Consider the following 27,465-nt stretch of genomic DNA (forward strand, 5'->3'; position numbering starts at 1 on the left):
AATAGTTTCATTTTTTGCTTTGTCAGCTTTTTCCTTTGGCCTCACCCACCTCTGGCATGTGACCACTGGAAGATAACCTAGACAGCAATGTGGTCCGCTGACTTAAGTTGTCGTAGCCAATAGCCCCAAAGGAGAAAGAATTTTTGTATACATACTCTGTGTCTGGGAGTCTTGAAGTTGATGAGGGTGAACAAACTGAAACTCCAGACAAGACAGGCATATGTATATGTCTGTATGTATTCATTGTTAATCATATTTGTTAGACCCCCTTCATAAAACAAGTTATCTAGGCATTGTATACAGTCAGTTAAAAATATAAGAATGATTCAGTAAAAAATAATAATTCAGTGAATCTTAAAAAAACTAACCTGGCAAGAAACAGAAATACTGAAAAGGCCAACCCAATAAAAGAAAATACAGACCACATGAGCTGAAAACAGTGAGCAAATACTGCAGTTGGCACTATCAACTGTAGCACAGGGACTAAACTAATGAGATCTTTAAAAAGGCCTGGGAGAACAAAAAAAGTCTTAGCCCAGTAGCAAAAGGATGACAAAGAAAGCTTCCTTAGAGATAATACATCCTGCAAGATGGAGGCACTTCCAATGGAGAGGGCACACTGAGAAGGGCCTCTGTAGATGACCTCAGGGTTTGGACAGGTCGTGCTGATGATCCTGGGCAAGGAGCTCAACTTGTTTGGTTAGGGTTACCCTCCCCAGAAGCAACAGGTTCACAGCTTGGGTGTGCTGCTAGAACTGTCTGTGCTCTTGCATGTGGAAGTGACAACAGTGCCCTGGATTGCCTTTGACCAACTCCATCTGATTTGCCAGCTGTGCTCTTTCCAGGAGAAATCAAATCTAGCACGGTTATTTCCAGGTAGGATTACTCTAATGTGCCTTATGTGGAGCTGCAATCCAGGAATGTCAAGCGATTCAGAATGCTGGGGCCCGTAGGGTCTACCATTTTACGCCTGTTTTGTACAAGCTTCATTGCTACAAATTTGCTTTCAAGCTCAATTCCAGGCGCTGGCCTTGACCTTCAAAACTGGCGTGGGACCAAACCAATGTACCTTGTGGATCATCATCTCCTCTCTGAACCTGCATGAGATCTTGGCTCAGTTTTTAAGGCCACTTTCACTGTCCTCCCATCAACAGAGCTGCAGTTGGTGTAGTGGCACCAGTACTTTGGAACAACCCCCTTAATGAGCACACACATCAAACTGTTTTAGACCAGCTGACCATTTTTAGTCAAGTGCCTTCAGATAATGTCTGCTGGTGTCTTTTATCAATGTTGTTGTTGTCGTTTCTAAGACTGTATTTTAAATTGTGTTGGTGTTGTATTTTTGAAAGGCATGGAACGGCGGGATATAAATATTTAAATGAATAAATAATAAAATACCGCCCCTTGTCATGTCTGCCTCTCCTTTTCCCATTGTCTCCTCCTCTGTCAAAAATTTGTAAAGCCTTTGGGACATTAAAACATCCCGACACGTCACTCCATATAGCAGTGCATACATTGATGGCGCTAAGCAGAACCACTAGTGGGAAGTGGGAGGCTTCTGAGTTCTTCCTCAGGTTACAGTTTCCATCCATTTTATAACTTGAGTAGTGTGTTATTTTAAAAATAAACACATCAGTGGATTATTTTGGAGGGACCAGCACTAGCTTATTGCAAAGTATTAAAATAAGTCACACATGTTGTAGGTGCCCTTCTCAACAAATCCCTCACTCTTAACAGTTGATCATACAAAATTGATAATCTTGCTCTGGACCTGATCTTCTCAGTCACATCTAGCTAATCTCACCATATTTTGGGCTGTCGTGATATTAGCTACTGGTTCCTTTCCTCCATGATGGATGTGGCTCTCCTGTCCTTTTTTGCTGTGTGTTAGTGTCTTCTGCACTCACCCATTGTGTAAAGGGGGCAGGATACTATCAATCATTACATTCTTAGGTATAGATGAGTAAGTGGCTGGGAGTAAAAATATAAATTTGTTTACTTTAGAAGGCAGTTTTCTTTACAAGGTGTTTCTAGGTACACATTTGTGTTTGAAAGTGCTGTGTCCAAGTCCCTTTTTTCTTTTTTTGCCCTGGCACTTTCCCTGCCCAAACCAGCTATTTACCCCTGAACCAGAGCAATCTGCAGAAAGCCCCTAATTGCTGTTTCTTCTGATCCAGCATTAAAAAGCAGGTTTTCACTGAAAAGGGCCAGGACATTAAAAAAAACGCTCGGACACGGCACTTTAAAGCTTGGATCTGTGCCTAGGAAGTGTGGAGCAAAAGGTTAGTGTGGATGAGCCCCTAGTGTTTGACCAGGCTCCTCTTCATGCTTAATCACAAACACTCATTCTGTCTCTCACCGCTCTTCCTCCCTGTATTCTCCTCCTCCCGCCTCGCTGCCTCTGATTTTTGCAGTAAGTCAGCCAATAAATCTGCACAATTTTTGCCCTAGCATCCATAATTCTTGGTGAATAATTTTAGAATTTGGATTCTTTTTAAAATGCAAGCTGCCTTGATGAAGGTGATTGCCTTTTTTTGTTCTTGTGTGTTTTGCTTTTAAAGCTGTATCCTGCATGCATTCTTTCCCTCCAGCTCTTCCTTTCGTGAGCTGCTGATGAAAGTGTCGTGGATTTGAACAAAGGGGACTCAGATTGAAATTCCACGAAGCTCATTGGGCAACCGTAGTGATTGACACTCTGTTTTCCCTCCTTCACAGAGCTGTTGTGAGGGTAAAATGGAGAAACCACCCACCTGCTCTTGTGAGCTCCTTGAGGGGAAAGCAGGATGTGAATGTGATAAATAAAGGTTGAAAACCCAACCGGCCCCCCCCTTTGTGCTAAGAACCTCTTATTGCGGTGGGATCCTGAGGTTATCCTGAAAATGGGACAGGTTGGGGTAACGGGAAGAGAAACAAAACAAAACAAAATGAGCTCAGCTCCCCAAGAAAAAGTCAACTGAACACCTGCCATTGCTTTTAAATATAGTGTGGGGAGTTTGACTAATTGATCCACTGGGAACCATCCACCTCTGATTCCAAAACAACTTTCCGAAGCAAAACTGGAGGGGGCAGGTGGATGAGAAAGAAGCGAGGACTTGCTGTGGTAGATGTTGGCTTTGAGTGGTACAGCAGGGCAAATATGATCATCTGAATCACTCTTGGGGTGAAGGGAACTAAGGCCTGAATATGGCATAGTACCTGTGAATCTGGGTGCTGTTTCTAGAATTTTAACAGCTTGTTCAGTACATTTTTTAAATTATTATTATTATTATTATTATTATTATTATTATTATTATTTATTATGTTGCACTTTAGAAAACGTCATGTTTCTTCAAAGATTAAGTACATGCTTTTGATCCATCCAGTTGTCCCAATTTGCATGTGTGTGTGTTTAAAGTTTTACACACACATAACCATACCTTTCTCTAATATATTCACCAACAAATGTACATGATGTTTAGGAAATTCAACACAGCAAAACCCCAGAGGGAGTCAGGAGCAAGCAGGGGTATAATTGTGATTACTTCAGTTACATGGTGTGGTTTTTTTGGGGTTTTTTTGCCTGTTAACAGGCTTCACTCACCATCAGGCATGGAAAACACATTGGACATGGACATTGGGAAAACCAGCCACTTTTTCTTTTTCAAAGCAAAATCAATTATAGTTACGTTGTCCTGGAAATGCCTGCCTTAAAGGGGATGCTACAAATTTCTCAAACAAAAACGTATAAAATAAATTATCGTATTTCTTGCAGGAAGAAAACTTGAGGAAGAGAAAACTCCCAGTTGTAAGCTCTGTAGTCCGAGTGAAACGGTTCAGCAATGATGGAGAGGAGGAGGAGGAAGAGGAAGACTGTGGACTCCGTCTGGGAGGCATCTCCAGCAGCGTATCTGTGCCTGCAAAACCTGAGAGAAGGTACCTAAGAATTGTGGGGTTTGAATTAGGCCAAAGAAAGTAAGCATCAAGGTAGATTGTCCTGAGTTCCTGATGTGCCTAAGCTGTTTCTGGGTGTCGGGCCACATTGCAAGATCAAATGATGCCATATGCCCAAGAAAATACATTAGAAGTAATTTTGTTGCCATCGTATTGCTTGATTATTTAAGGCCTGGCTTTTACAGTAAATGATTGCGTACGGAGGAGAAAACAAATGTAAGCCCTGGCAACCTGGGAGCAGCACGCTAGTAGGAACTGTTGCCATTGCTGCAGGGTGATCAAGTGGGGAGAGGAATTGCCAACTGAACCAGAAACTGATGGGTAGGAGATGCCTCGGTGAGCGTTGTGTGAACCCACAGTTGCTGGTTGTCCCAACAACCAGGGTGGGACTTCCCTTCCACCTTAGCTTCCGCGCAGTGTTTTCCCAGCAGTGCCTCACAGGCCAGTGCTGATCTCAAGATGTATTTTGCTGTGGATCCAAAAGTTGGATCCAACAGTTATTTCATTATGCTTGCAGAAAAGGGAATGGGGTCAGAGAGGACTACAGAAGATCAGGAGCGCATCCATATTGGCCTCTGCTGCCGCCACAGCAGAAGCGTGACTTCTGCAGTCGCTGGATGTATGGCAGGGGATTGCAGAATATTGAAGGGTGCCCTCTCTGTGGAGATGAATGCCAGGAGAAGAGAAATCAGTCCTATTTCAGTAATAGGATGCGTGGCTCACAGAGTAGCACAGAAGGTGGCAGACGCAATAGGGCAGCTGATGATCAAATAACTCCAAAAATTCTAATCTGTGCACCTCATGAAGATTTCAACCAAGCTTTTGAAAACACAGCATAGCAATACTTCACTCTTCTATGGTTCTACAATGACAAATTAATTTCCCTGTATCTTTTTTTGTTCAATCCCTCCAGGCCTTCGCTGCCGCCTAACAAACAGGCCAATAAGAATTTAATATTGAAAGCTATCTCTGAAGCCCAGGAATCTGTTACAAAGACAACAAATTATGCTGCAGGTAAGTGACTGTAGTTTGACAGGGACACGTGAGCTCCAAGCCCAGTTTAGTAAGCCCGAATGAATCGAGGCACAGGAAGATAAACCTAAACAGCAACATATCCAAAAGATCACTGCCACCACCTGTGGCATGAGTCATAATGGTTTGCTATCTTACTTCAACTACAGGTGTTCTAAGTTAGCATGTTTGTTTTATCTTTGATTATTGCTGTTAGGGTCATAGGAAGCTGCCTTCTACCGTGTCAGGCTATTGGTCCATTGTATTGTCAAACCTGATTGGCAGCGACTCCCCAGTGGCGGGAGACACAAGGGATTGAACTTAAGATCTGTTGTGAATGCTAACCGTGCTTATTTTGCATATGTTTAAGTTTTAACATCAGGCAATACACCGAGAATCTGATGAGGTGGACTTTAGTCCCTGAAAGATCCTGCCATCATCCATGTTAAGGTGCCACTGTTTGTTGTTTTAACTGCAGTGGACTTAACATGGCTGCCCCTCTGGAAATGGTTTTTGGTTTGACACTGAAAACACCAGCCCCACAGATCAGTTTTCATTGCAAGATCACAAGTGAAATGTTTGCTGCAGAGCTGGCACCAAATGGTGTTGTAAGTGAACAGAAGCCCCACTTGTTACGGAAAAGCTCCCACAGTCTCTCTTATGCCCTGTCTATGCCCTGGACTAACAACGCCATCCCCCCCCCAAAAAAAAACCAACAACAACAACGCCATCCCAGACATGTCTATTTGCACATTTATTGAAGCTTATTCCCAGGGAAGTGCGGATTGCAGGCTAAAGCTGGGATCCGTAGTGCTGTGAGGGAACTAGAAGTACCCAACACAGAATTTTCAGTACAATTAGCAGGATTCTTTGGGGGAAACCATGATGGTTAAGTGGGTATAAATCTTACTTTAAGCTCGATGTGCAGATCGGTCCTTAAGTCTCTGAAATATTTCTATATTCCCCTGATGGGATTTACATTCCACCTCTCCTAGCAGAAGGTTTTCAAGATTGCTTACAGCTTTAAGGACTACATTGCAATAGTAAAAACAACCCGTGAAATGGAGCATTGAAACCACACATTAATGTTGTAGCATTGTAGCCTTGCTGAGAATCTAAAGCCCACTGTAATCTTCTGGCATTGGCAGGAAGGGCCTTCAGTGGCTCCCCCTCAAGTAAGAAAGGACTGTGAGAAGTGCTGGCAAATCTTCTTGCCCCCTAGATGATGATACTGTATTAGCAGCCAGATGGAAGCATCAGTGCAACCGGATAGCTTATCATTTCTCTGCTGGCTGTCTATCCAGTGTGTCAGCTAACATTTGACTGAGACAAATGTTCTCCAAACCAACACATTCTTTTTTTTAAAAAAAAATATTTTTATTAATTTTCCAGTATAAAAAACATACAAAACAAACATCTTATTTATCACCAACATCCTCTTTTTTTTTTTACTCCCCTCAGCCTTTCTGATGATTCTCCGTTCTATTTACTTCTTCCACATTTCTCAATATTGCACTACCTTAATATCTTAATTATCCCTTATTTTTTAAAAAACAATATTTCTACCTTACATTTTCACAGAACTTCCTGAAAACCTATAAACGTTATTTGATCATCACATAGTGTTTGCATATACTCCGTAAATTTAATCCAGTCTTCAGTGAATCTCTGGTCACGTCGATTCCAGATCCTTCCTGTTAATTTATCAAGTTCCGCGTAATCTGTCAATTTCATTCTCCATTCTTCAATCATAGGCAATTCTTTTTGTTTCCATTTTTGGGCCAACAATATTCTTGCTGCTGTTACTGCATATAAAAACAACTTCCATTCTTTCTTATTAATTTCATTTCCTATTATTCCTAGTAAAAATGCTTCTGGTTTCTTAGTAAATGTATATTTCAACATTTTTTTCATCTCATTATATTGTTGTTGTTTAGTCGTGTCCGACTCTTCGTAACCCCATGGACCAGAGCACGCCAGGCACTCCTGTCTTCTATTGCCTCCCGCAGTTTGGTCAGACTCATGTTTGTAGCTTCAAGAACACTGTCCAGCCATCTCGTCCTCTGTCGTCCCCTTCTCCTTGTGCCCTCCATCTTTCCCAACATCAGGGTCTTTTCCAGGGAGTCTTCTCTTCTCATGAGGTGGCCAAAGTATTGGAGCCTCAGCTTCACGATCTGTCCTTCAAGTGAGCACTCAGGGCTAATTTCCTTAAGAATGGATGCGTTTGATCTTCTTGCAGTCCATGGGACTCTCAAGAGTCTCCTCCAGCACCATAATTCAAAAGCATCAATTCTTCGGCGATCAGCCTTCTTTATGGTCCAGCTCTCACTTCCATACATCACTGCTGGGAAAACCATGGCTTTAACTATACGGACCTTTGTTGGCAAGGTGATGTCTATACTTCTCATTATATATCATCTCCCAAAAGCTTTTTACTTTTTTACATTCCCACCACATATGGTAGAATGTTCCTTCTTTTTCCTTACATTTCCAACATTTATTACTTGCTTTATACATCTTTGCTAACTTCACTGGTGTAACATACCATCTATACATCATCTTCATCACATTTTCTTTTATTGTGGTACACGCAGTGAATTTCATTCCTTCCTTCCACAATTTTATCCAATCATTCAGTTGTATATTATATCCAAAATCTTTGGCCCAATCTATCATAACCGATTTCACCTCTTCATCCTTTGTATACCATTCCAATAATAATTTATACATTTTAGATAAAGTTTTAACTTCATTTTTTAAATATTTCCTGTTGAAACCTTGATTCCTTATCAGCAAAACCTCTTTGTACTATATCATTTTTAAACATTTCATTAATCTGAAAATAATGCAGCCAATCATTAACATATTCTTTAACTACCTCATATGGTTTCAATTTCCATTTACTTCCCACTTTCATTATTAAACGCTCGTATGTCACCCAATTCCCCCTCATATTAATCTTCTTCACACTCAATACCTCCAGTGGAGATAACCAATATGGGTTTTTTTGGCTCCAATAGATTTTTATATCTATCCCAAACTTCAATGAGAGATCTTTGAATTATATGATTTTCAAAACCCTTATGTACTCGCTTCTTATCCAACCACAAATATGCATGCCAACCAAATCTGTTGTCAAAACCTTCCAAATCTAACATTTCTATATTTTCTAATTTCATCCATTCTTTCAACCAACAGAAGCACGATGCTTCATAATATAATTTCAAGTCTGGCAGGATGAAGCCTCCTCTATCCTTTGCATCTGTCAATAACTTAAACTTTATTCTCGGCTTCTTGCCCTTCCAGATGTACCTTGAAATTACTCTTTGCCACTCTTTAAATATTGCCGCCCCTTTGATTATCGGAATTGTTTGAAACAAAAACAACATTTTCGGTAACACACTCATCTTTATCGTAGCAATTCGTCCCCAAAATGACAACTTCATTCTTCCCCACACCAAACCAACACATTCAAGTGAAAGCAGAAGTATAGACAAAAGACAAAAGCAGAAGGTTTGTGGAGCGATAAAGGGGTAGCTTATTAATTAATGTCTTTGAGAATAATTCACCCCTCCCATTGCAAGAATCTGCTGACAATGTTTCAGAAAGGAGGGGGCGGATTTTGCTCATCGCTTCTTCCGCTCCAGCCTGACTTCAAAGGGAGTCTGAGTGTTATCTGTATATAGATAAGGTGACTGCTCAAGCAGCTGTAACACTCATGCAGTCCAGCGTCTCCGATTAGTCTTTAGTTTTTTCAGTAGCTGTAGAGAATAAAAGAAGTTATACTTCAGAGCTGTCGTTCGTGTGGTTCATACTCTGGGGTGCTCCGCTGACTTTTGGAACTGAGTTTTGGTGCTCACAGCTCTAAGTTGTAAGTGCACAGCACTTAGACCTCCTCCCTGCAGTGGAAGGTCTCTGGGAGTGCTTTTCCAGCTCGCCTGGCCCAGTCGGGGCTGAAGAAGTTGAGCCCAGTCGTTGGCACTGGCTCAAAGGCGAAGCTGACAGTCTTGAGTTAATTTCGTGCCAGAAATCCGTCTGAAAGCCACACTTTTATGAGGTTAGAAATTGCTGCTTCTTTTGGCCTATTTGTCTGGATTTCTAGAGAATGCAATTAACTTTTGTGATAATGAATCATTTGCTCTTTGCATATCAGCCTTTGATGATTTGTTTCTTTTTTATTTGTGGAAAGTGCCAGCAAAGCAGACAGTTCCTGTGGCTCCCAGAACCCGGACATCTCAAGAGGAAACCTTTCTGGAAGTGATGCATGGCCAGAGCCGGCCGTCCAGAGGGAACTCCCAGATACAGGAAGAAGAGCCAAAGGAACAAGCATTAGGGAGACTTCCAGGTGATACTGAATAAAGTGCTCTGTTCTCAAGGAGAGGTTAATTCTGTTCTCCAGCCCAAAAACGTGTGTTATGCTGCAGGCACATGTAATTCTGTTGAATAGGAATCTCAACCCAATAAGCCTCAGATTCCTGTGTGCTCCTCTTTCATTTCCTCACTATAATGGAGGGGGCCCCCACATTTTCTGTTATTGGTGGTGAAGCCCACCGGCAAGGCATAAAGTCTCTTTTCCCACCAATCCGGCAACTGGAATTTAGTGGCATTCATTGCCTCTAAATGGAGATGTTCCAATTAGCTATTATGAGGTAGCCATCCAATTAGCCAAGGGTGGACCTATTTATCCATCTTAAATTTGCCTTAATCCCCTTTTAAAGGCATCCAAGGTAATGTTGATTTCATGAGATAAAACCAGCTACAGAGCAGGGAGGCAGTGCAGAAGCCCAAAGTCCACTTCCAGTCTCTCTAGGAAGAATCCAAGAGTAAAGTATTGCTCAAATAGGTCCATCGAGGAAGAGGCAGAAATCTCCTAGCATTGTGCAGATGAGTAGAATAAGTGGAAGCTGATTGTAAGAGAATCCCGTGCCTTGCGGAGGGTGGGAGAGCACTTGTTAAGAATAGAGTTGCAGGAAGTGACTGCACAGCCGTCCCTTAATTTGCGTTGCACAGGCAGTAAAATAATTTTTCATTCCACATTTATTTTAGGAACCCAGCAAAGGCAGCTCTTTTCCCGTCTCCAGATTGAACCAGCCATTGGAGAAGCATTACAAAAGGCACAAGGTTAGCTGTGGTTGTTTAATAAAAAAAGAAAAAGGAAGCAGGCTTCCCAAAGCCTCCTTACAGCCAAAACTCTGTATATTTTAGGTTTAAAACAGTGCCATTTAACTTTTATTAGGTTAAAGTCCAAATCGTATTTGGAAAAAAAAGTCCCTTCAGTGTTTTGCTAATGGGAAGGTACTTATTTTGTCACCTGCTGTCAAAGCCAATCCCAAGTGGACTTTGTGTTACTATGTCCGACGTTGATGCATTAATTTTGTGTTGAAGAAAGAAGCTTAAATTACTTTTATTTCAGATTGTAGCAAACTGTGGAGTTCTTTTGAAGGCCTTCATTTGACTGAGTGGTCTGAAGCACAGATCTGTTCATTCTGCTTGCCTTGAAAGCCCTCTTGGGAACTTCTCTGAGGAAAGTCCCATTTAAATAGATGAAATCAAGCAGATGGATTATTGGGCTGGCACCATTTATTTCAGGGAGACTTGCACAGGGGGAAATTCCTGATGGGTCACGTCAAAGGCATTCATTCTGACTGCACTGTAATAGCCACCTTTGTTCAAGCAATGAATCTTAGATAGCTTTCCACACAACATCCCATGTACTTAAGAGATGCTTTTAATGCAGTCATGCAATGGCCTGCACGGGTTGGCCATCCCCCCTGTGCCCCCTATTTTGCTTGCTCTCTCTTTCCCCACCAATGCCACTCTTGCTCAATTAACATCCAATACTAGTTGCTTCTCCTGGCGCAGAGCTAGCAGCAGGGATAGGACTATACATGTGCATAGCTCTGTGCCACGTTTAGCACTGTGTGCTGCAGCGGTTGCAAGCATGGTTTCTTGTGGCCACTCTTGTATCCATTAAAGGACTGCTGGGCCAGGAGTGACGAGAGCATATGAACTGAATTAGCATATGAACTGAATTAGCAGCCTATCTGGTGCAGTGCCATCTTGACTTCAGTGGCTGCTTACTCACTTACTCTGAGGTTACATTCTAAGCTCTCGCACACATAAGTGAAATGTGCGTTAGTGGGGGGCCCACTGGAGTAAGTGCAGCTTCCCATCTAACAGCTGTTGAGCAGGGTAGTGCGGCAGCAGTGAGAGCTCCTGTGTGCCATTTGGGGCCCTTGGAGTCTTTTCTTCTAGACTTTTGGCTCACTAGCATCCTATTTGGGCTCTTGGAGGGTCTCCTTACCAGCCACAAGGACTTTCCAGCTCTCCCACCATTTCAGGTTAGAATTGATTGATTGATTGATTGATTTCCTGGTGCCGCGTGTGTATGTGGTTGCACACAAGTGAGGGGATGCCTGTCCAGTTCTGTTCCTGCTGCAGGGGAAAATATGCTAGTTTAATGCTCAGCTGGGCAGGCTGCGTGACTTTGCTTATCCTCATTCAAGAGCTTCACCCTTGTCCCCGTGCTTGGGTTATGACAGCCTGATTTGAACACTTCTGCCATTTTCTCTGGCTTAGATTACTATGACTTGGAATCGATGGTCCACACAGACACCAGATCGTTTATCTTGAAGAAGCCCAAGCTATCGGAGGAGATAATGGTGTCCCAGAATCTGGAAGTGGGTAAGAGGGCCTCGGAGGCCTTACAGGCACTCTCAGGACGGCTCATACAGACAAGGTAAAAAGTTGTTTCTTAAAAATTCAGTAAAAGGCTTAAGAAACTCAAGCTTACTCACCTAGTTGCAGCAACTGGCATACCTGAGTGGTGTGTTTTGATGCTCAGTTGCATCATACATAGGGAAACATCAAAGGGGTTGTGTGAATTAGGTCTCTTAGTTTTGAAGATGTGTTTACTACTTTTCTAAAAAAGATAGCCATGGTGAATTGCTCTAGTTCCTCTCCCTGGCTTTTTTTAACCTGCCTTCAAATGGCTCATTAAATGATGGGGCTGCTTTAGTCCAATAATTCACAAACTGCTAGCACATTGCAATAAATCAGTTGATTGAATGAGCCCAAAGGACCCACCTACAAAAGCAGCTGAGGGAAGGCCATGTCCTTATTCGGTGCAGTCAGATGGTAGGAAAATAGCCCTTTCTTGCTTGTTGTTCCTCGGAAACTGGTGTCCAGAGACATGCTGCCTCCGATCATAAATACAGCTATTGTGACCAGTAGCCACTGACAATCTTAATTTTTCACGAACTTGTCTAATTCCTTCTTAAAACCATCTTAAACGGGTGACCATCACCCTGCCTTGTGGTAGCAAGAAGCCTACTTACTGTGCCCCTGCCTGAGTCACAGTTCTGAATGGGCCTTCTGATTGGAAGAGCAATGACTCATACAGACTCAGCCAATTAGTTGCCTCTGGGGACAGGAAATCCTTCGGGTCTCGTATAATGCTTGGAGACCTCCCAAAGGCATCTGGATGGCCACTGAGAAAGACGATGCTCAGCTAGAGAGGCCTCTAGTCTGATCCATCAGGAATCTTACGTTCTCTTCTTACACAAACTGAGAAGGGAGCATCTTTTCTATTTTAGCTTAGAAAAAATGCATATCTCAGTTATCAGAAGTTTAAGGAAAGTGGTTTAGAGATAAGAATGTATCTTTAAAAAAAAACAAAGTTCAGTCTTTTGTCAACAGAAAACTTTCACAGATTGTCATGAATTGGGTGTGAATGTGTTGTATTGTCGCACATTTAGTCTGCTCTCTGTTTCCTTCTGGGTTCCCCTCTCTCATCTCAGGGAGCAGCTTGTGCAGCCAGAGAAGCCTGCTAGCCCCAAGTTCATAGTCACCTTGGACGGAGTCCCCAGCCCGCCAGGATACTTGTCTGATCAAGAGGAGGAGGAAATGAGTCTCATGGAAGGAGTAAGGCCAGTTGCCCCCAAAGCAACAGCCAACAAGGGATTAAGAAGCCTTCGTGCGCAACAGATGCACATTATATCCAGACAGCTGGAGAGCACCGATGGTAACAGTCCATCCCCAGTGGATAAGCATCTTTTGTTAGCTTCGTTGCAAAGCTTCTTTATTTGCATTGCTTTCTTTGGGCAACTCGAGCTGAGCACAAGGCAGGGAGGAATGCAGTGACTGAACTGCAGGCTAAGTTCCCGTGGCAGGTTTCTTTTCTAACAGACCTCTCAACATTGGGAAGGACACAGCTCTGATCCCCACCCTCAACGTTGTCTAAGCATAATTAGCAAACAGCACAGGCCCTGGTTGGATGCACCACATTTAAGGCAGTGGTTGGGGAGTTGCGGTCCTGCAGATATTGCCAGATTACAGCTCCCATCATCCCTGGCCATTGGCCATGCACCTGATGAGGCTTAGGACAGTTGGAGCACAACAACATCTGAAGGGATCACCACTTTTGCCAACCCTGCGTTCCTGATTTATTGGAAGCTCATCTGGGACTGAAGCAGCCAACAGTAGACTCTTAAGTCCTGGGGGGTAGCCAGTTATGATCATCTCTACTGTTTGGGCCAGGAGCCTCAGGCTATACAGTTGCCTAGGACAGAAATGCTTCTGTCCCAGAGATAAAATCATGGGCCAGGAGCGATTTCCCCATGTCACATGTGTAACCGCAGCTGGTTGTGGATTGTGTTTTTTGATCGCTGCTGCCTTATAATTATTGTTTTTTCTTTTAAACAAATATTCTGTTTATTTTTCTTCTCTTGACTTGGAGGCCTAGGTGGGGCAGGAACATTTTAAATAAATAGCACACCCCATCACATTTTGACACTTTTGAGTCTCAAATTTGCATGGTTTTGATGTGGGTAAATAACCCCTGTGATGGAAACGGTCTTAAATTTGAACAGCCAAACCACTTGAGATCAACTGGAGCCTCTTTGCTTTCTCTCTGCAGTGGAGATGGAGGATGTTGGTGCCCTGCACAAAGCGGAAAAAGTACCCGAGCGCTGCAAGTATTGGCCCGCCTGCAAAAATGGAGATGAATGTGCCTTCCATCACCCCACATTGCCGTGCAAGTTAGTGGTACAAATGCTTCTTGATGCAGTTGGCCCTCCTGGTCTTCAGGCACAGCGTACACAAAAATTAGCTTTTCCCCCGGTCCTCTCCTCTGTATTCGTCCTGAGCAAAAGCCTCCACTGCACTGGAATGAAATTTCCGTGCCACGGGTTATGGCAATGGCCACTAGCTTAAAGGGCAAAAGGGGATTGGACAGAGGTAAGGAGGAGGAGAGGTCTGCCATTGGTTATTCATCATAACGCCTAATCGAAGTTCCAGGGTCAGGTGGGTTCGTTTCTAAAGACCGGGTAGAGGGATTATATTGGAAGGGCAATTGCCTTTCTGCCAGGCTTGTGTGCTTTGCAAAAGCCATTGGCTGACCACAGCAGTAAACAGGCTGCTAGGCTAGATGGGGTCTGATTGAGCAGACTGCTGCACAGAAGCTTCTGGGAGAGAAGGGAGGTGGGTCTGCTCTTGGGTTTCCAGCTCTGCTTCCTAACAGCTGTGGAGTTGGTTGGCTTCTTGCATCACCACAGTAGAACAGGTGTAGCCAAACAGGTGCAGCGTAGTCAGGGTTTCATGTACCCAACCGAGGCTAAAGTTGAAGGACCCTACAGCTCAAGGCAGTATGGCCAGTGGTCAGGGTTGATGGGAGATGCAGGCTAACAACATACAGAGGGACACAGGTTCCCAGTCCTCAAACTAGGGCCATCAAATTGCACACTAAAAAAAGTGTTTTCTGTCACCTGTGGACATTATGCAAATGGAGCATGTTCACTAGCTTGAATAATTTATTCTAATTTTGCTAGCCAAGGGAATGAGCACAGAGCTATGCCAGACTCTTGACGTTTAAGAATCTCTTCCTCACTTGAGCTCTGCAGTGCAGGGAGAATTTGGGGGAGAAGAGAGATCTCTCCCTTCACAATGGGCATTCAGAGGCAGGTCATCACTGGATCCGATTTACAGTTGTCATTGGCTTTCTATCTAGCAAGCACATTTGTTGGACTCCTGTTACCCCTTTCTCCCTCCCTCTGATAGGCCCCTACTGGGAACATTCAGATTGTCTACTCCTTTAGGGCAGTGACCTTTATTGATGACGCTACAGAGATCACAATTACTGTTATATTCTGGGTTACAAGAAGCCCTGCCTAAACTACAGCTGTTTGACTAGGGATGAGTGTCTGCAACTAAGAGGGACTAAGGGAGTTGAAACAAAGTCATCTGTTGTGCTAACACACTATTGGACCTTCCAGGCAAAAGTATTCTAAACATTGTGAAGAAAATAGCTGTGAGAAATATACACTATAGAAGTATATATTTAATTGTGATAGAGGCAAATCATTACGAAAAGAGGGAATATAATTAATACTGTGAGGTATATATAGTACAGCGAGGTTTGGGGGAAGAGCTGAAAAGCTGTTTTTAGTGTTTCAGAATGCATTGCTACTTCATATATTGTTCTGCAGTTCCCTCGAGCAGTTTTATGTCAACACTATTCAGCTCTTTAGCCCTTTCTCAGAGCATTTAATTCATCTGTGATCTAAAAAATCCGCAAAACATAGAATGAAATGGGGTCACTGCAGAGGGCTGAGTGCTCAGGATGATGTGGCAGTGACAAGATGCCCCTTTCCCCACCAGTCCAGTTCTTAATCCACAAACATCAGATCAGTTCTCTAGAGGTCTGAAACTAACCTTACCCGTCCCCCTTCAGTTCAGCATTGAGTATGTCCACTGACATCATTGGGATCCATTTTGACTCTTTTTATGCCCATTTTAGAGTTTGGGGATTTCATTGGAAAAACCCAGACCTTACCAACTTGGCAGACCTTGATTCTGGCACACATGTAACTTTTTTGGTTGCTTTGAACTCTCTAGAATTGGCTTGCAGATTTCTGCCCGTTTATTATTTGAGCATGGAAAGCACTTGAAGCCAGAGGGTTTTTCGAAAAATTGGAATTGAGGTTTTCCTTTAGAATTCTAGCCCAAGAGCACCAATGTCTTGATTTAAGTAAAACTGTATTTGATGCCAGGGATGAGGACTGAGGTGTAAACATAGATGTTATTTTGAAAGTGAGTACATTCTAACAAGTTTACCCAGCAGCTTTCCTTTTCACATTCCAGAGTCTTTCCCAACTGCAAATTTGCGGACAAATGCTTGTTCATCCATCCAAATTGTAAATACGATGCCAAGTGCACCAAGCCAGATTGCCCCTACACTCATGCCAGTCGGCGGACCCCACTGCCACCTCCTAAACCAGGTAAAGATTTATTGCTATTCCAGGTTTCGATGTGGGCTTGCTGGGAAGAATGTGCTGGTGACAGCAGAATCTGATCTAGTGAAACCAAAGGCAGGTTGCTTGTGGGTTTCCCAGAGGCATCCAATTGGCCAAGTTGGGAAACAAGATACTGAACTAGATGGACCTTTGATTGGGTTCCTCCTGCCTCTGATAACAATTGGGTCAGTTGTTGATTCTGACCTCCACACTCTCTCTCTCTCTCTCTCTCTCTCTCTCTCTCTCTCTCTCTCTCTCACACACACACACACACACACACACACACTCACTCCCTGAGTTGAAACAATTGTTGAAAATGCAGCACAAAGCAGCACAGCAGCACACCAAACTTGCCATTTGCTAACGACAAAAGAAAAGTCCAGCAGTGAATCCACTGTGCCAAACCATAACGTAAAAAGTTTGCAGTGCTCTTCGACAGCTCTGCCTTCCCCCACCACCACCGCCCAAAAAAGCATAAAACAAAATATGCCAGGCCAACAGCTCCGCCAAGCAGTGTGTTGCAAACAATGATGAATGTGTAAGATAATATCATGTTGCAGCCGTTGGTAGTTGTGACCATTGCAGTCTGCAGTCTGCATGTTTCATAATATTTGGTTGCAGCAGTGCAGGCTGCTGAATGATAATTTAAAAGACATCACAAAGTTGTCTTTTTAACGTAAGAGGAGGCAGGCCCAGGTCTCTGAACTCAGCCCTATCCCACAAGGACTGACAGCAGCTTGTGGGGTGATGGGAAGGCGCTCCCCTCCTTTGCCTAGCTCATTGCTGCTGCTTCCAGCAAATGTTATGGCTAGCCACTTCCTTGTCCTCCTTGGAGGACCCAAGACTCCCAGTCTCTCTTTTTCCTTCCTCCCCCGCCCCCCCCCGCCTTTTCAGCTTGGAAACAACTTTGTGGTGCAACATGATTTGAGCTGTGTTTTCCCCTTTCACAGACCATGAGATTTTGCAGAAATCTGTGTTTTGAACACAGATGGAAAAATGGTTATGTGTTTTCGTCAATGTTGCGTCTTTCTGAAGCAACCTGAATTTTGGTTTTGAACTGCTTATTTATCCATTATATTTATATCTGGTCTGTCATAATCTTATGGGATTTGCAGCAAATGGATCCTACAGTCTCCTATCCAGACACTGGCCAGATCCAGACCATCTTAGTGCAGCAAGGTGGTTGTCTCACTTGCCTCCAGAAACAATTTCCTGCAGTTGAACTTTAGGAATTGAAATTGCAGTCTTTTTGAATGTTGTCAATACATGTGAAACCATTCGCTGTTGTGTCTGGTATCAGTCACTTCCCTCCTCCATTAATGGGTTTTGCAGCTCCACCTCCAGCACAGCCAACATCTTCTAACAGCCAACTCTGTCGATTCTTCCCTGCTTGTAAGAAAATGGAATGCCCTTTCTACCATCCCAAAGTAAGTACCATGTTTTCATTTCCTCTGCAGGGGAGTTTCAAAAAGTTGGGCTGAAGCTTTAAGTGGAACTCATTCTGCGCCCAGGGAATATGAAGTATTAGCCCAGCCCCGTTAAATAATCACTATTAATATTTCCAGCCTTCAAGAGTACCTTATGCTGTGCTTGACAACATCTGTGTGCATGCATGCACACACACATGCATTGTATATATGAACCTGGAAGGAGGGATAGGCACAGATCTTGTTATACCCAAGAAGTAGTCCTAGTTTGCAATTTATATGCACCTTTTTTTAGATTTTAACTATTGTCAAATCCAATTGTGTCCCCCTTTTCCTGTTCCACCCTTTGTCCCTTGCTGTTCCAAAGGATCCCCCAACCCTCTGGAGCAGGTCTGAGGGACAGCAGTAAGGGACACCAGAGGAAAGGGGGAAATAAGTGAAAATGGACTTCCCCTTCCATTGTAGGATTTGGTTGCCGTATGCATATTCATTCCTTGATGTATGCGGCATCACATGGTGATATGCATCTGTGAATGAACTGTCGATAACAATCCAGATGGGAATTTCATATCACCTTATAAATACAATGTTTTTACATTGACTCAGTTCATATGTTCATCAGGTGCTATTCATCAAGTGAATTTTATTGAACTGGTCCTAGGATTTGTAGCAGTCAATCGACCGCAGAAATCTTCCACCCTATGTTAAGATAACCCAAGTCATATATTTGAAAGGTTGTATTAAAGGTATGTCATACTTCAAATAGAAATATGCAAGTAGTGTACACTCTATGGATTCGACTAAACAGGCAAAACTGAACTCCCTTGCCATTGCCTTTTCTCAATCCCGTTATTTTCTTAGCATTGTAGGTTTAACACTCAGTGTACCAGAGTCGACTGTACGTTTTACCATCCTTCTGTTTCTGTACCACCACGTCATGCCTTAAAATGGACCCGAACCCAAACTAGGTAATGTATTTCTCTTACTCTGTTAAATTGCACATGCTAATCAAACATGAAAATGCACAATCATTTTGTTTAACAAGCTTGTTAGGCAAAAACTGCAAGAAACTTGAGTAAGAGCAGTTCTTCATTATATGTTTGAAAACTCATTTTTCAGAGTTTTGCTCTCCCTAATTTTGAAATATCTGGGGATTGGGGATTTTTAGGGCAGAACGATAATTATCATGACACATTTTCTAATTTTCTGTATTTACTTTGTTTCAGTGAATAATTTGCACAACCCATAATTCACCATTGTACAATGATGGGCGGATACTCACTGATGGAACAAGATGCTGTAAAAGCTATTGTATATGCCAGGCCTTGAATCTATATTGTTTCATAAAATGAAGTCGATTGCCTACTTGAAATGTGAAATTTTCAAAACTTGTATATTTAATAACTGGTTTTACATATTTTTACTGTAAAAATGTCAGTAGGGAAGAGGATTTTGCTTTAACGCTAATAAAAATGTCAAGGCGCGGTTATTGTCCTACTTACGTTGGGCCAGTAAGTTTCTCCTTTTGCTCACAATTTTACAAATCTCCTTTGGACCATCCATTCCAAGACTGGGAAAAAATTACTGCATTACAAAGAAACTGTTTGTTTTGGGAAATCGTTGTTAAAGTAATATAACTCATATGTGCTTTAAAGAAACCATCATCTTCAGTATAGATTACCTCACCTTTTTGCCGTTTAAATTTCTTTTCTAGAAAATAGTAAGCAAGCTCTTAAAAGTAGGGAAATGTTACCAATTTAATGACACCTAAAGTATGTGGATTATGATAGGTCTGGGTCTGGTCAATGCCTGAATGAGAGACCAGCTAGGAAGAAAGGCAAGATATAAATGGAATAAATTTAATAGAACTATTTTGAATGGAAATCAGGCTGGTGGAGAGATATAACTGCAGGTCAGCTGTCAGCACCCCATCCCAGCAGACTGAATTTCCCTCTCCCAGTTTATTCAAATTGGATACGTGAAGGGATCGGGAGTTAGTACTGGTGACAAAGATTGCTACAACTAGCATTTGAAACCAGATTTTAAAGTTTGACTGTAAACCTGGTTAAGGTACAGTCTGGCTAGCTGTTAAGTTATTGACGTATCCTTCAGCTTTGCTTTAGAATTCACTCCTGGAAGGTAGTTTGTAATGAGGGAAAGAGCATTCCGTCTTCTAACTTGTGTTTAGGGAAAGGCTAAATTGTATCTGTTGCCTTCATTGCAGTTAGTCTAGATGGCTAGTCTCAGGAGTGAAGGAGTATGGACAGGCCTGCTAATAAGTCTGTGTATTGAAGTACTGGTTTTCCTTGAAACAGTACTCTGCTATAATTATACATAGGTATATCCTGGAATCTAAATGGCAGAAATGGGTGTTCTTCTGGGCTCCTTAGGGTATAATATAAAAGATTAAGCAGTAACATAAATGTATTTTTTATTAAATCTTTTGTATCTTTTGGGGAACTACATTTTCACAAAAATATACAAAAGATAATATTCTGTACAAATATTTACATTAGATATCGGAAAACAAAAGTTAACTCCACATTTTAAACTCAAGTTTGACCAATATATTCTTGAATTCTGAAATTTAACAACCGAGGAAATTATTTCAAAATCTTTGTTTTCAGATTTTTTAAAATAAAAAACTTGATTTATGCAAAAAAGGCTTAACTGATACACTTTTTAAATGACAAATTCTAAGATTATTTGATCACAGGGATTAACTCTTTATGATGAAAACCCAAAAGAGAACACAATTTGCTACTGTAATAAAGGTCACAGTTAACATACACCTTTGGGTTATAGTTGACGTAACATTTTGTTGCTGCTGTTAAAGCAAAACGGATCATCTGACAAACACGTTAGAGTGAGATATTGGGGACCTAGAAAATAAATTGTTCCAGGAATTTCAGTGAAATGTGGTAAAACAGACAGTGAAGGGCATAAAAAGTGTGTTGTGTTAAAAAAAATAGGAACCATGACAGCATGGCATTTCTAGTTAAATGATGAATACTTCAGGGCTTTTGGAAATCGCATATTCAGATACTTATTTGTAACCTTGTTTATGGAAATACTTTCAATTTGCAGGAAGCTATTCCTGTTTCACTGAGGACAAAACTAGCCCGGAGCTGCCCTCACATGAGAAAAGGAGAGGCGACCTTTTCAAGCAGCAGAAACACAGAGGCAGCACATCCCATTGTATATGTTTATTTCCCCCTTGTTTCTGATAGAGATCTTCTCTCACCCCTTCTTCCTTGGTAGGGAAGGAGGTGCCATTTTGTGGTCCGCCTCAGGTGCCAAAACGTCTTGGGCTGGCTCTGTTTAGCTGTGGCCTAAAACGGCTGGAAGCAGCCTGGCGATCTTAAGCCCTTTGTGGCAGAAGCTGACCTTTAATACTGTGCGGCTTAACCTGCAGCGCTCACTGGCAAAATCGAAAACAAGGTTCTGTTGACCCAATTCCCACCCACATCTTCTCCAATCTGGCTTCAGACAAACCAACCATCAATAAATCCCTCTAAACACACTTTCTGGTGCCTCTCAGCCTGAGATCCAAAACATTTATTTGGAAGCAAGTCCTGTTGATTTCAGGGCAACTTGATTCAAAATAAGTAGTACAAGGGACGTCAAGTAACAACACTTTGGGTAAGTTTAGGTTTCACCAGCATAGTGGGTCGGATAATGCGTTCTCTGTTACCACTTGCAATGCACCCTGCAGATGTTTTGTTTGTTGTAATGCCAAAGTTTTCCAAACTTTGCATGTTTTGTATCGGTCCTGTACAGATGGTCAAATCCAGCACAGCACCCACGTGCTAGGTGCTTGACAACTTTCCCCTGCTTTGCGTGGTTCTTTGCCTTCCTGTGCAAGCAGAAAACTGGGTATATCAAATCTGTTGTGGGTCGCCAAACATAGCTGTTGGACTGGATTTGTTGTGGCACAGAGCTGTTCTCTAAATACAGAGTACTGTATAGGTTCATTTAAATACATAATTAGCCTTCCTTTGTACATCTTGAGATTTTGGACCAATTTATTGAATGTTATCAAGTGGTTTAGGATCACAGGTCACTTTACCAGGTGACAGCTGTTAAAACTGTATTCCCTATTAATTTCAAACACACACAGAGAGAGGGAGAGAGACAGACAGACAGACACTGGATGAGTTCAAAAGGATGTCTGTTCAGTCCTACAGTTATAAATTTTCAGTAAGCATCATCTAGTCTATAGTTTTGCCCTTATTATCTTGAGTCACACTTATAAGAAAAAGCAACTAAAATGTTATATTGTTTGCAAATAATGTTTTCTAAGCCAAGGTTCTGTATTCAAGAACTCAGCAGCAAGGTGAAGCTTTACATTTAGCCGCACAATTGTTCTTTTAAATTACTTTAGATAACCCAAGGCTCCAAAGCACAATCATAATGAAATATTTGCAATAAAATGAAAACAAAAACAAAAAAACCAGGTGTTATTATTATGGAAAAGCATTGAAAGCACCAAGATTTTTCAAAAGAAGTGAACCACAAAGTCATGTAGTTTGTGCAAGATTTCATGCATTTGGGTTTGGGGTTAAAATAATAATTTACAGAATTCTCAAAATATTCACCAGCCTTCATGGCCATAGCAGGATACAGTCTGGAGTTTAGAAACTAACATTCATGCACCTGAAATATGAATTCTACACTCAACACATTTTGCTTAAAAAAAATAGTGTTCTACATCAGACTCTTGAGAAATCTTAATTATGGAATTGTGTTTTTTATTCTAAATAATATTTTATTCAGGGGCAGGGAGTTATTAAAGGATGGTCTGTGGTAATTCCTATTTAGGAGAATCCATGAAAATTGAATTTCTAAAATGGCTACTTTTCACTAGATGCAAAGCAAAATACAGAATTAGTTAGGGGCCCATATCTTGCAAATGAATGAAATCAGTGTCCTCTCAGACTAAATGGTTATCCAAATCTCATGGTTCTTGGAAGTGTGAGGCTTGTGCCTCTAGGGGGCACAAACATTTGCCAGAGAGTTTCCAAGTGCTGGATAGGAGGAACCTGAGAAGGAACAGGCTAGCAATCTGCAATACAGAAAGCTGTTGTGTGTCACAGCCTGTAGACTTTGCAGGGCTGGAGCTGCGCCAGCTTTAAGGCGGTGCAAATGGTTCCCCCGCACAGAGCACCAAGCCAAGAGGGCACAAATCTTAAGAAGATCCATAATCGAGAAGATCCACTTGGAGGCACTAAATTTTGGCCCCGCACAGGCCTTGCCATATTACAAAATATTACCAAAGTCCACCTTTGGCTGGCTATGTCTTTCTCATAAGTTTTTATTTCACTCCTGGAGCCCCTTAAGTTGTGCGGCAGCTCCCTACTCATTCCCATTCCTATGTGGTTTTTCTGCGCCATTTTTGTTATGAGTTGCATACCTACGCAAGAACAAGTCTGTATGGACTTCTGGGTTTGGTACTATGCTAGAATTTGTCTCTCATTTTGCAACCGTAATAGATAGAAATTGCTTGTGGGTAGGGGGGATATCAGTCCAGGGACAGCTGCCTATTTTGTATAACGGAGTAGCAGCCAGTTACAGACTTTGAAGCTCCTCCTACACTCCACAGGCTGGATTTTTGGAGCTCTTTAAGTGTGTTGTCTGTGAACTGCATTTGGCATTAGGGCCTTCCTTCCCAGAGGCCCAGAGATTTCACTATGTGCAAAGGTTATCATGCTGTAAAAAGCATTTGGGTGGTATTCAAAATTAGTTAAACTCAGTATTTTTCATTGTTATTTATTTATTAAATTTGCATACCACCCTTTTCCCGACAATCACAGGATGGCTCACAACATAAAAATACAAAATGAGAACACAAAATGCATAATAAAAACAAACCAATAACCCCCCCGTCCCACAAAGACCTTTAAAAGTCCATAGAATGTTAATCAGCCCAAGGCCTGGTTATAGAGAAACATTTTCACTTGGCGCCTAAAGATAATGTAATGCAGGTGTCGGGTGAGCCTTCTTGGGGAGAGCATTCCACAAATGGGGAGCCACTGCAGAAAAGGCCTGTTCTCGTGTTGCCATCCTCTGGAGCTCTTGAGGAGGAGGCACACGATGAAGAGTCTCAGATGAGGATCTCAGTAGGTTCATATGGAGAGAGGTGGTCCTTGAGCTACAGCAGTCCTGAGCTGTTTAAGGCTTTATACGTAGGTCAAAACCAGCACTTTGAATTGGGCCCAGAAGCTAATTGGCAGCTAGTGCAGTTGATCCAGGAACAGTGTACTAAGCTCAAACCGCCTTTCGCTGATGATCAACCTGGCCTTGAATTCTGTACCAGCTGAAGTTTCTGAACTGCCTTCAGAGGCAGCCCCACACATAACACATTGCAGTAATCTAACCTAGAGGTTACCACAGCATAGATGACATAGGTTAGGCCATCCCTGTCCAGGAGTGCAGCTAGGCCACCAGCCAAAGGCATTCTGTGCCAATGAAGCAATCTTAGCCTCAAGTGACAGCAAAGGATCCAGAAGTATCCCCAAGCTACGTACCCGCTCCTTCAGAGGGCATGTAACCCCATGAAGAGCAAGTAACCTCATAGCCATCTGGTTTAGCATACAGCCCACTAAGAGTGTTTGAGTCTTAGCTGGATTGAGCTTCAGTTTATTGGTTCTCATCCAGTCCATTACCAAGGCAAAACAATGGTCCAGTACATCCACTGCCACACCTGCAGGTATGTGTCATCAGCATACTGCTGATAGTGCACTGTAAAACGCTGGATAACCCCACTCAGAAGTTTTGTGTAGATGTTAAACAGCATAGGAGATAAAATTGTACCCTGAGGAACCACACATTGAAGATTCCACAGGGCCAATGAGCACTCTCCAAGCATCACCCTCTGGAAAAGACCATCCAAGACCAGAACCACCACAAAGCGGTGCCACCCACTCCTAGCTTGGACAGTTGCCCCAGAAGGATATAATGTCCAATGGTATCGAAAGCCAATTGACAAGGACACATTTTCCCTGTCTCTCTTCCAACAGTGGTTCCTTGCTTCCATCATACAAGGTGGCCAAAGCAGTTTCTGTGCCTAAACCAGACCTAAACACTGATTGAAAGGGATCTAGAAAATCATTTTCCTCCAAGAGCTCCTGGATCTGGTACAGACCAACCCCATCCTGCTTACCCATCCAGATCTGTAACACAGACCAGATCAGCCTCCTCATCCGCAATCAAATCATGGTTGAGAGAGGTGTTATTCAAAGCTGGTTTGGCATTCAACAATAGCAGCCGCAGACCCAAAGGCTGGCTGAAAGGACAACCACAATTTCTCAGGCTTGAAGGAGGGCTGGCACGTGGCACAGTCACTAACTGCCTGTGCCGTGTGCCCCTTACCAGAAGACCTGCTGAAATGGATGTATTCACAGAGTATGCAATTTATACATTACTATTTACTGCTGTAAATAGAGCAGTAAATAGATGTAAATAGATGGAGCCATTTCCTTTCTGGGCAAGGTGACCAGGAGGTTAGTAGTTGACCGGCTGCAGATATGCTTGAAGGAAGCAGGTTATATATGCCGATTTGTCTTGTTTCAGGCCCAGTTTTTGCACTGAAACAGTCTTGATTGTCCTATAGGGACTGTGCCCCTGTTCATTTTGCTTGATCTCTCAATGACTTTTGACACCATTGACCATGGTGTCCTTCTGGAATGCCTCAGAAGCATGAGTTGGAGGCACCATATTATGGTGGTTTCACCCCTATTGGCAGAGACTATTGCTCAACCTCACAGCTTTTGATCTGTGGGGTGCTGAAAGGGGCTATGCTGTCTCCTGCACTATTTAACATCTTTATGACATGGTTTGGAGCTGTCATCCATGAATCTGGAGCATGGTTTTCCTAGTCTGCCATTGCTAACCTCTTAAGAGGTTTCCATGGCTATGAGTGCTTATGCTCTGCTTAGCTGTTCCGGCACTGGATAGCCTGACCTCAGTTGTCCATGCTCTGGTGACCTCCTGCCTGAACTACAGTGATGCACTATACATGGGGCTGCCCTTGAAGATCATCTGAGGCTGCAGCTAGTGCAGAATGGCTGCTAGGTTGGATGGGACCATGTGTCACTGGTCCTGAAAGCAGTGCTCAGGCTGTCAGAGCTACTAGGCTCAATTCAAGGTGCTAGTACTAGCACAAAACTCTGAACAGTACCCAAAAAAGCACCTCCTCAAGCAACAACCATACAGGGCCCTGTGGGGTGTGAAACACAGAGCAATCAAATACAACGTTCCTAGAGTGGACATAAAAAGGGGATGTCTGGACCAGCCAGTCGGAACTTCCTGTTTCCTCCTGGGCTGGGACAAACTTCCTCTACATGTGACCAGAGGTGGGCGTGTCCTCACCTGTGCAGGTAAAAAAATAGCACAGGGGAGGCAGCCATCTCTCTCTCTGACTCAATTCCTCGAAGAAGCAACATCTCCTTAGCCTGAGATGCTCTCTTGGCTTAGGAACTATCTCCTTATGGGATAGATTCCACAACTATATATTTTGTAACTTAAGTCTGCCTTCTGGGATCCATCTGTGAACAGAATGTGAGTAAACTTTTATACAAGTCTGTGTCGTGTCCATTCTTTTTAAGAGGGAATAAAGGGGAATTACCAGGAAACTTATTTTAGAGGTTTAAACAAGCCTGGCAAAGAAGTCTGCTGTGTAAGTTTAAAAGGGGAATGTTACTCTGCTAAATTGTAGAACTTATTAACATAAGCTGGGAAGGATATAATTAATATATCCTCTCCTGCCTCCCTGAACATTCCCATAGGCCCTATGATCAGCAGGAGGGGTACTGTTGTTGGTGCTGCTGCTGCCCAGTTAGCCTTAACCTATGAAGTAACCTTGGTGGTTTCTTGTTTGTGGAATGCCCTCCCTGGTTAGATGCATCTGTCTCTCTCATTATGAACGTTCAGGAGGAACTTAAAAACATTCCTGTTCACCCAGGCATTTGACAAGTGAAAGGTACTGTTCCTGACAGCCTTATAACTACAAGCTGTGAATGTGATTGTTTTAAAATGCTTTTAGACGTTTCAAAATGTTGTTGGATGTTGTTATTGTTTTTAATGTTTGAATATGTTTGAATTTTATTTTTCATTGTATTAAGATGTATTAAGTTTGCTGCCCTGGGCTCCTTATTGAGGAAGTGTGGGATAGAAAATAACAAGTTGTTGCTTGGGTGCCCAATATTTATTCTTACATAATATAGAACCATCATTCACACATATATTTTGTGGTTTTTGAAATGCCTGCTTGGAAAAGGGGACTCATTTTTGTAACTGTTCAATTAGCTTGGCTTCTAGAACATCTCACCATAGTCTCTATATTATGCAAATGCTTATACTTGGAGAGTGGTATCAACAGTTAGTGTTATCAAAATAAACTGACACCTTTGCGATTATTTCAATCTGAGCTTTCAGCTTGCTGAACGCCTTTGATACAACAGTTATTTACATATCCCTCCACCATGCTCATGAAACAAAATGCAGTGCTCATATGATCTTCTCTTCTCTTGATGGGGAAGAAATAAACACTTGTTTAAGCACCTGTGTTATAACATTGTATGCAAATAGTGGAAATATGACACGTGCTCTTCCCTCCACCATGGAAAATAACATTGGCTGGGTAAGCATGCAGATAAACCCTAATTAGTCCATCCAAATATGGTCTCTTGTTAAATTCCTTCTAATTTATGAGGTGCTAAAAGTGCAAAGCCAAGGCATCTGGTAGAGGGTGACTGGTAGACCTGTAGGCCTCCAGAGGTTGTTAGACTCCAACTCCATCAACCCCA

The 27,465-nt window shown here is 42.4% G+C and overlaps 2 protein-coding genes across 3 annotated transcripts in view; one reads left to right on the forward strand and one right to left on the reverse strand.

Moving 5' to 3' along the window:
- Nucleotides 1-20,322, forward strand: part of ZC3H14 (zinc finger CCCH-type containing 14) — a 36,715-nt gene extending 16,393 nt beyond the window's left edge. Inside the window, exons 7-17 of the mRNA XM_083613834.1 lie at nucleotides 3,752-3,912; nucleotides 4,844-4,944; nucleotides 9,131-9,286; nucleotides 9,988-10,062; nucleotides 11,521-11,680; nucleotides 12,741-12,964; nucleotides 13,859-13,979; nucleotides 16,081-16,217; nucleotides 17,565-17,659; nucleotides 18,521-18,627; nucleotides 18,886-20,322. Coding sequence (XP_083469960.1) covers nucleotides 3,752-3,912; nucleotides 4,844-4,944; nucleotides 9,131-9,286; nucleotides 9,988-10,062; nucleotides 11,521-11,680; nucleotides 12,741-12,964; nucleotides 13,859-13,979; nucleotides 16,081-16,217; nucleotides 17,565-17,659; nucleotides 18,521-18,627; nucleotides 18,886-18,892 — 1,344 coding nt within the window. The 3' untranslated portion in view covers nucleotides 18,893-20,322. The remainder of the gene's footprint in view (nucleotides 1-3,751; nucleotides 3,913-4,843; nucleotides 4,945-9,130; nucleotides 9,287-9,987; nucleotides 10,063-11,520; nucleotides 11,681-12,740; nucleotides 12,965-13,858; nucleotides 13,980-16,080; nucleotides 16,218-17,564; nucleotides 17,660-18,520; nucleotides 18,628-18,885) is intronic.
- EML5 (EMAP like 5) overlaps nucleotides 1-27,465 on the reverse strand; it is a 155,402-nt gene that overhangs the window by 43,109 nt on the left and 84,828 nt on the right. Inside the window, exon 43 of one of the 2 annotated variants that reach the window (XM_083609300.1) lies at nucleotides 23,415-24,410. The exons of the other annotated variant lie outside the window; for it this stretch is intronic. The gene's annotated coding sequence lies outside the window, so the exon portion shown is untranslated. Of the gene's footprint in view, nucleotides 1-23,414; nucleotides 24,411-27,465 lie in introns of those variants that run through there. 2 annotated transcript variants of the gene reach the window in all.

The sequence above is a fragment of the Podarcis filfolensis genome, assembly GCF_964270895.1.
Source record: "Podarcis filfolensis genome assembly, chromosome: 1".
Lineage (NCBI taxonomy): Eukaryota > Metazoa > Chordata > Lepidosauria > Squamata > Lacertidae > Podarcis > Podarcis filfolensis.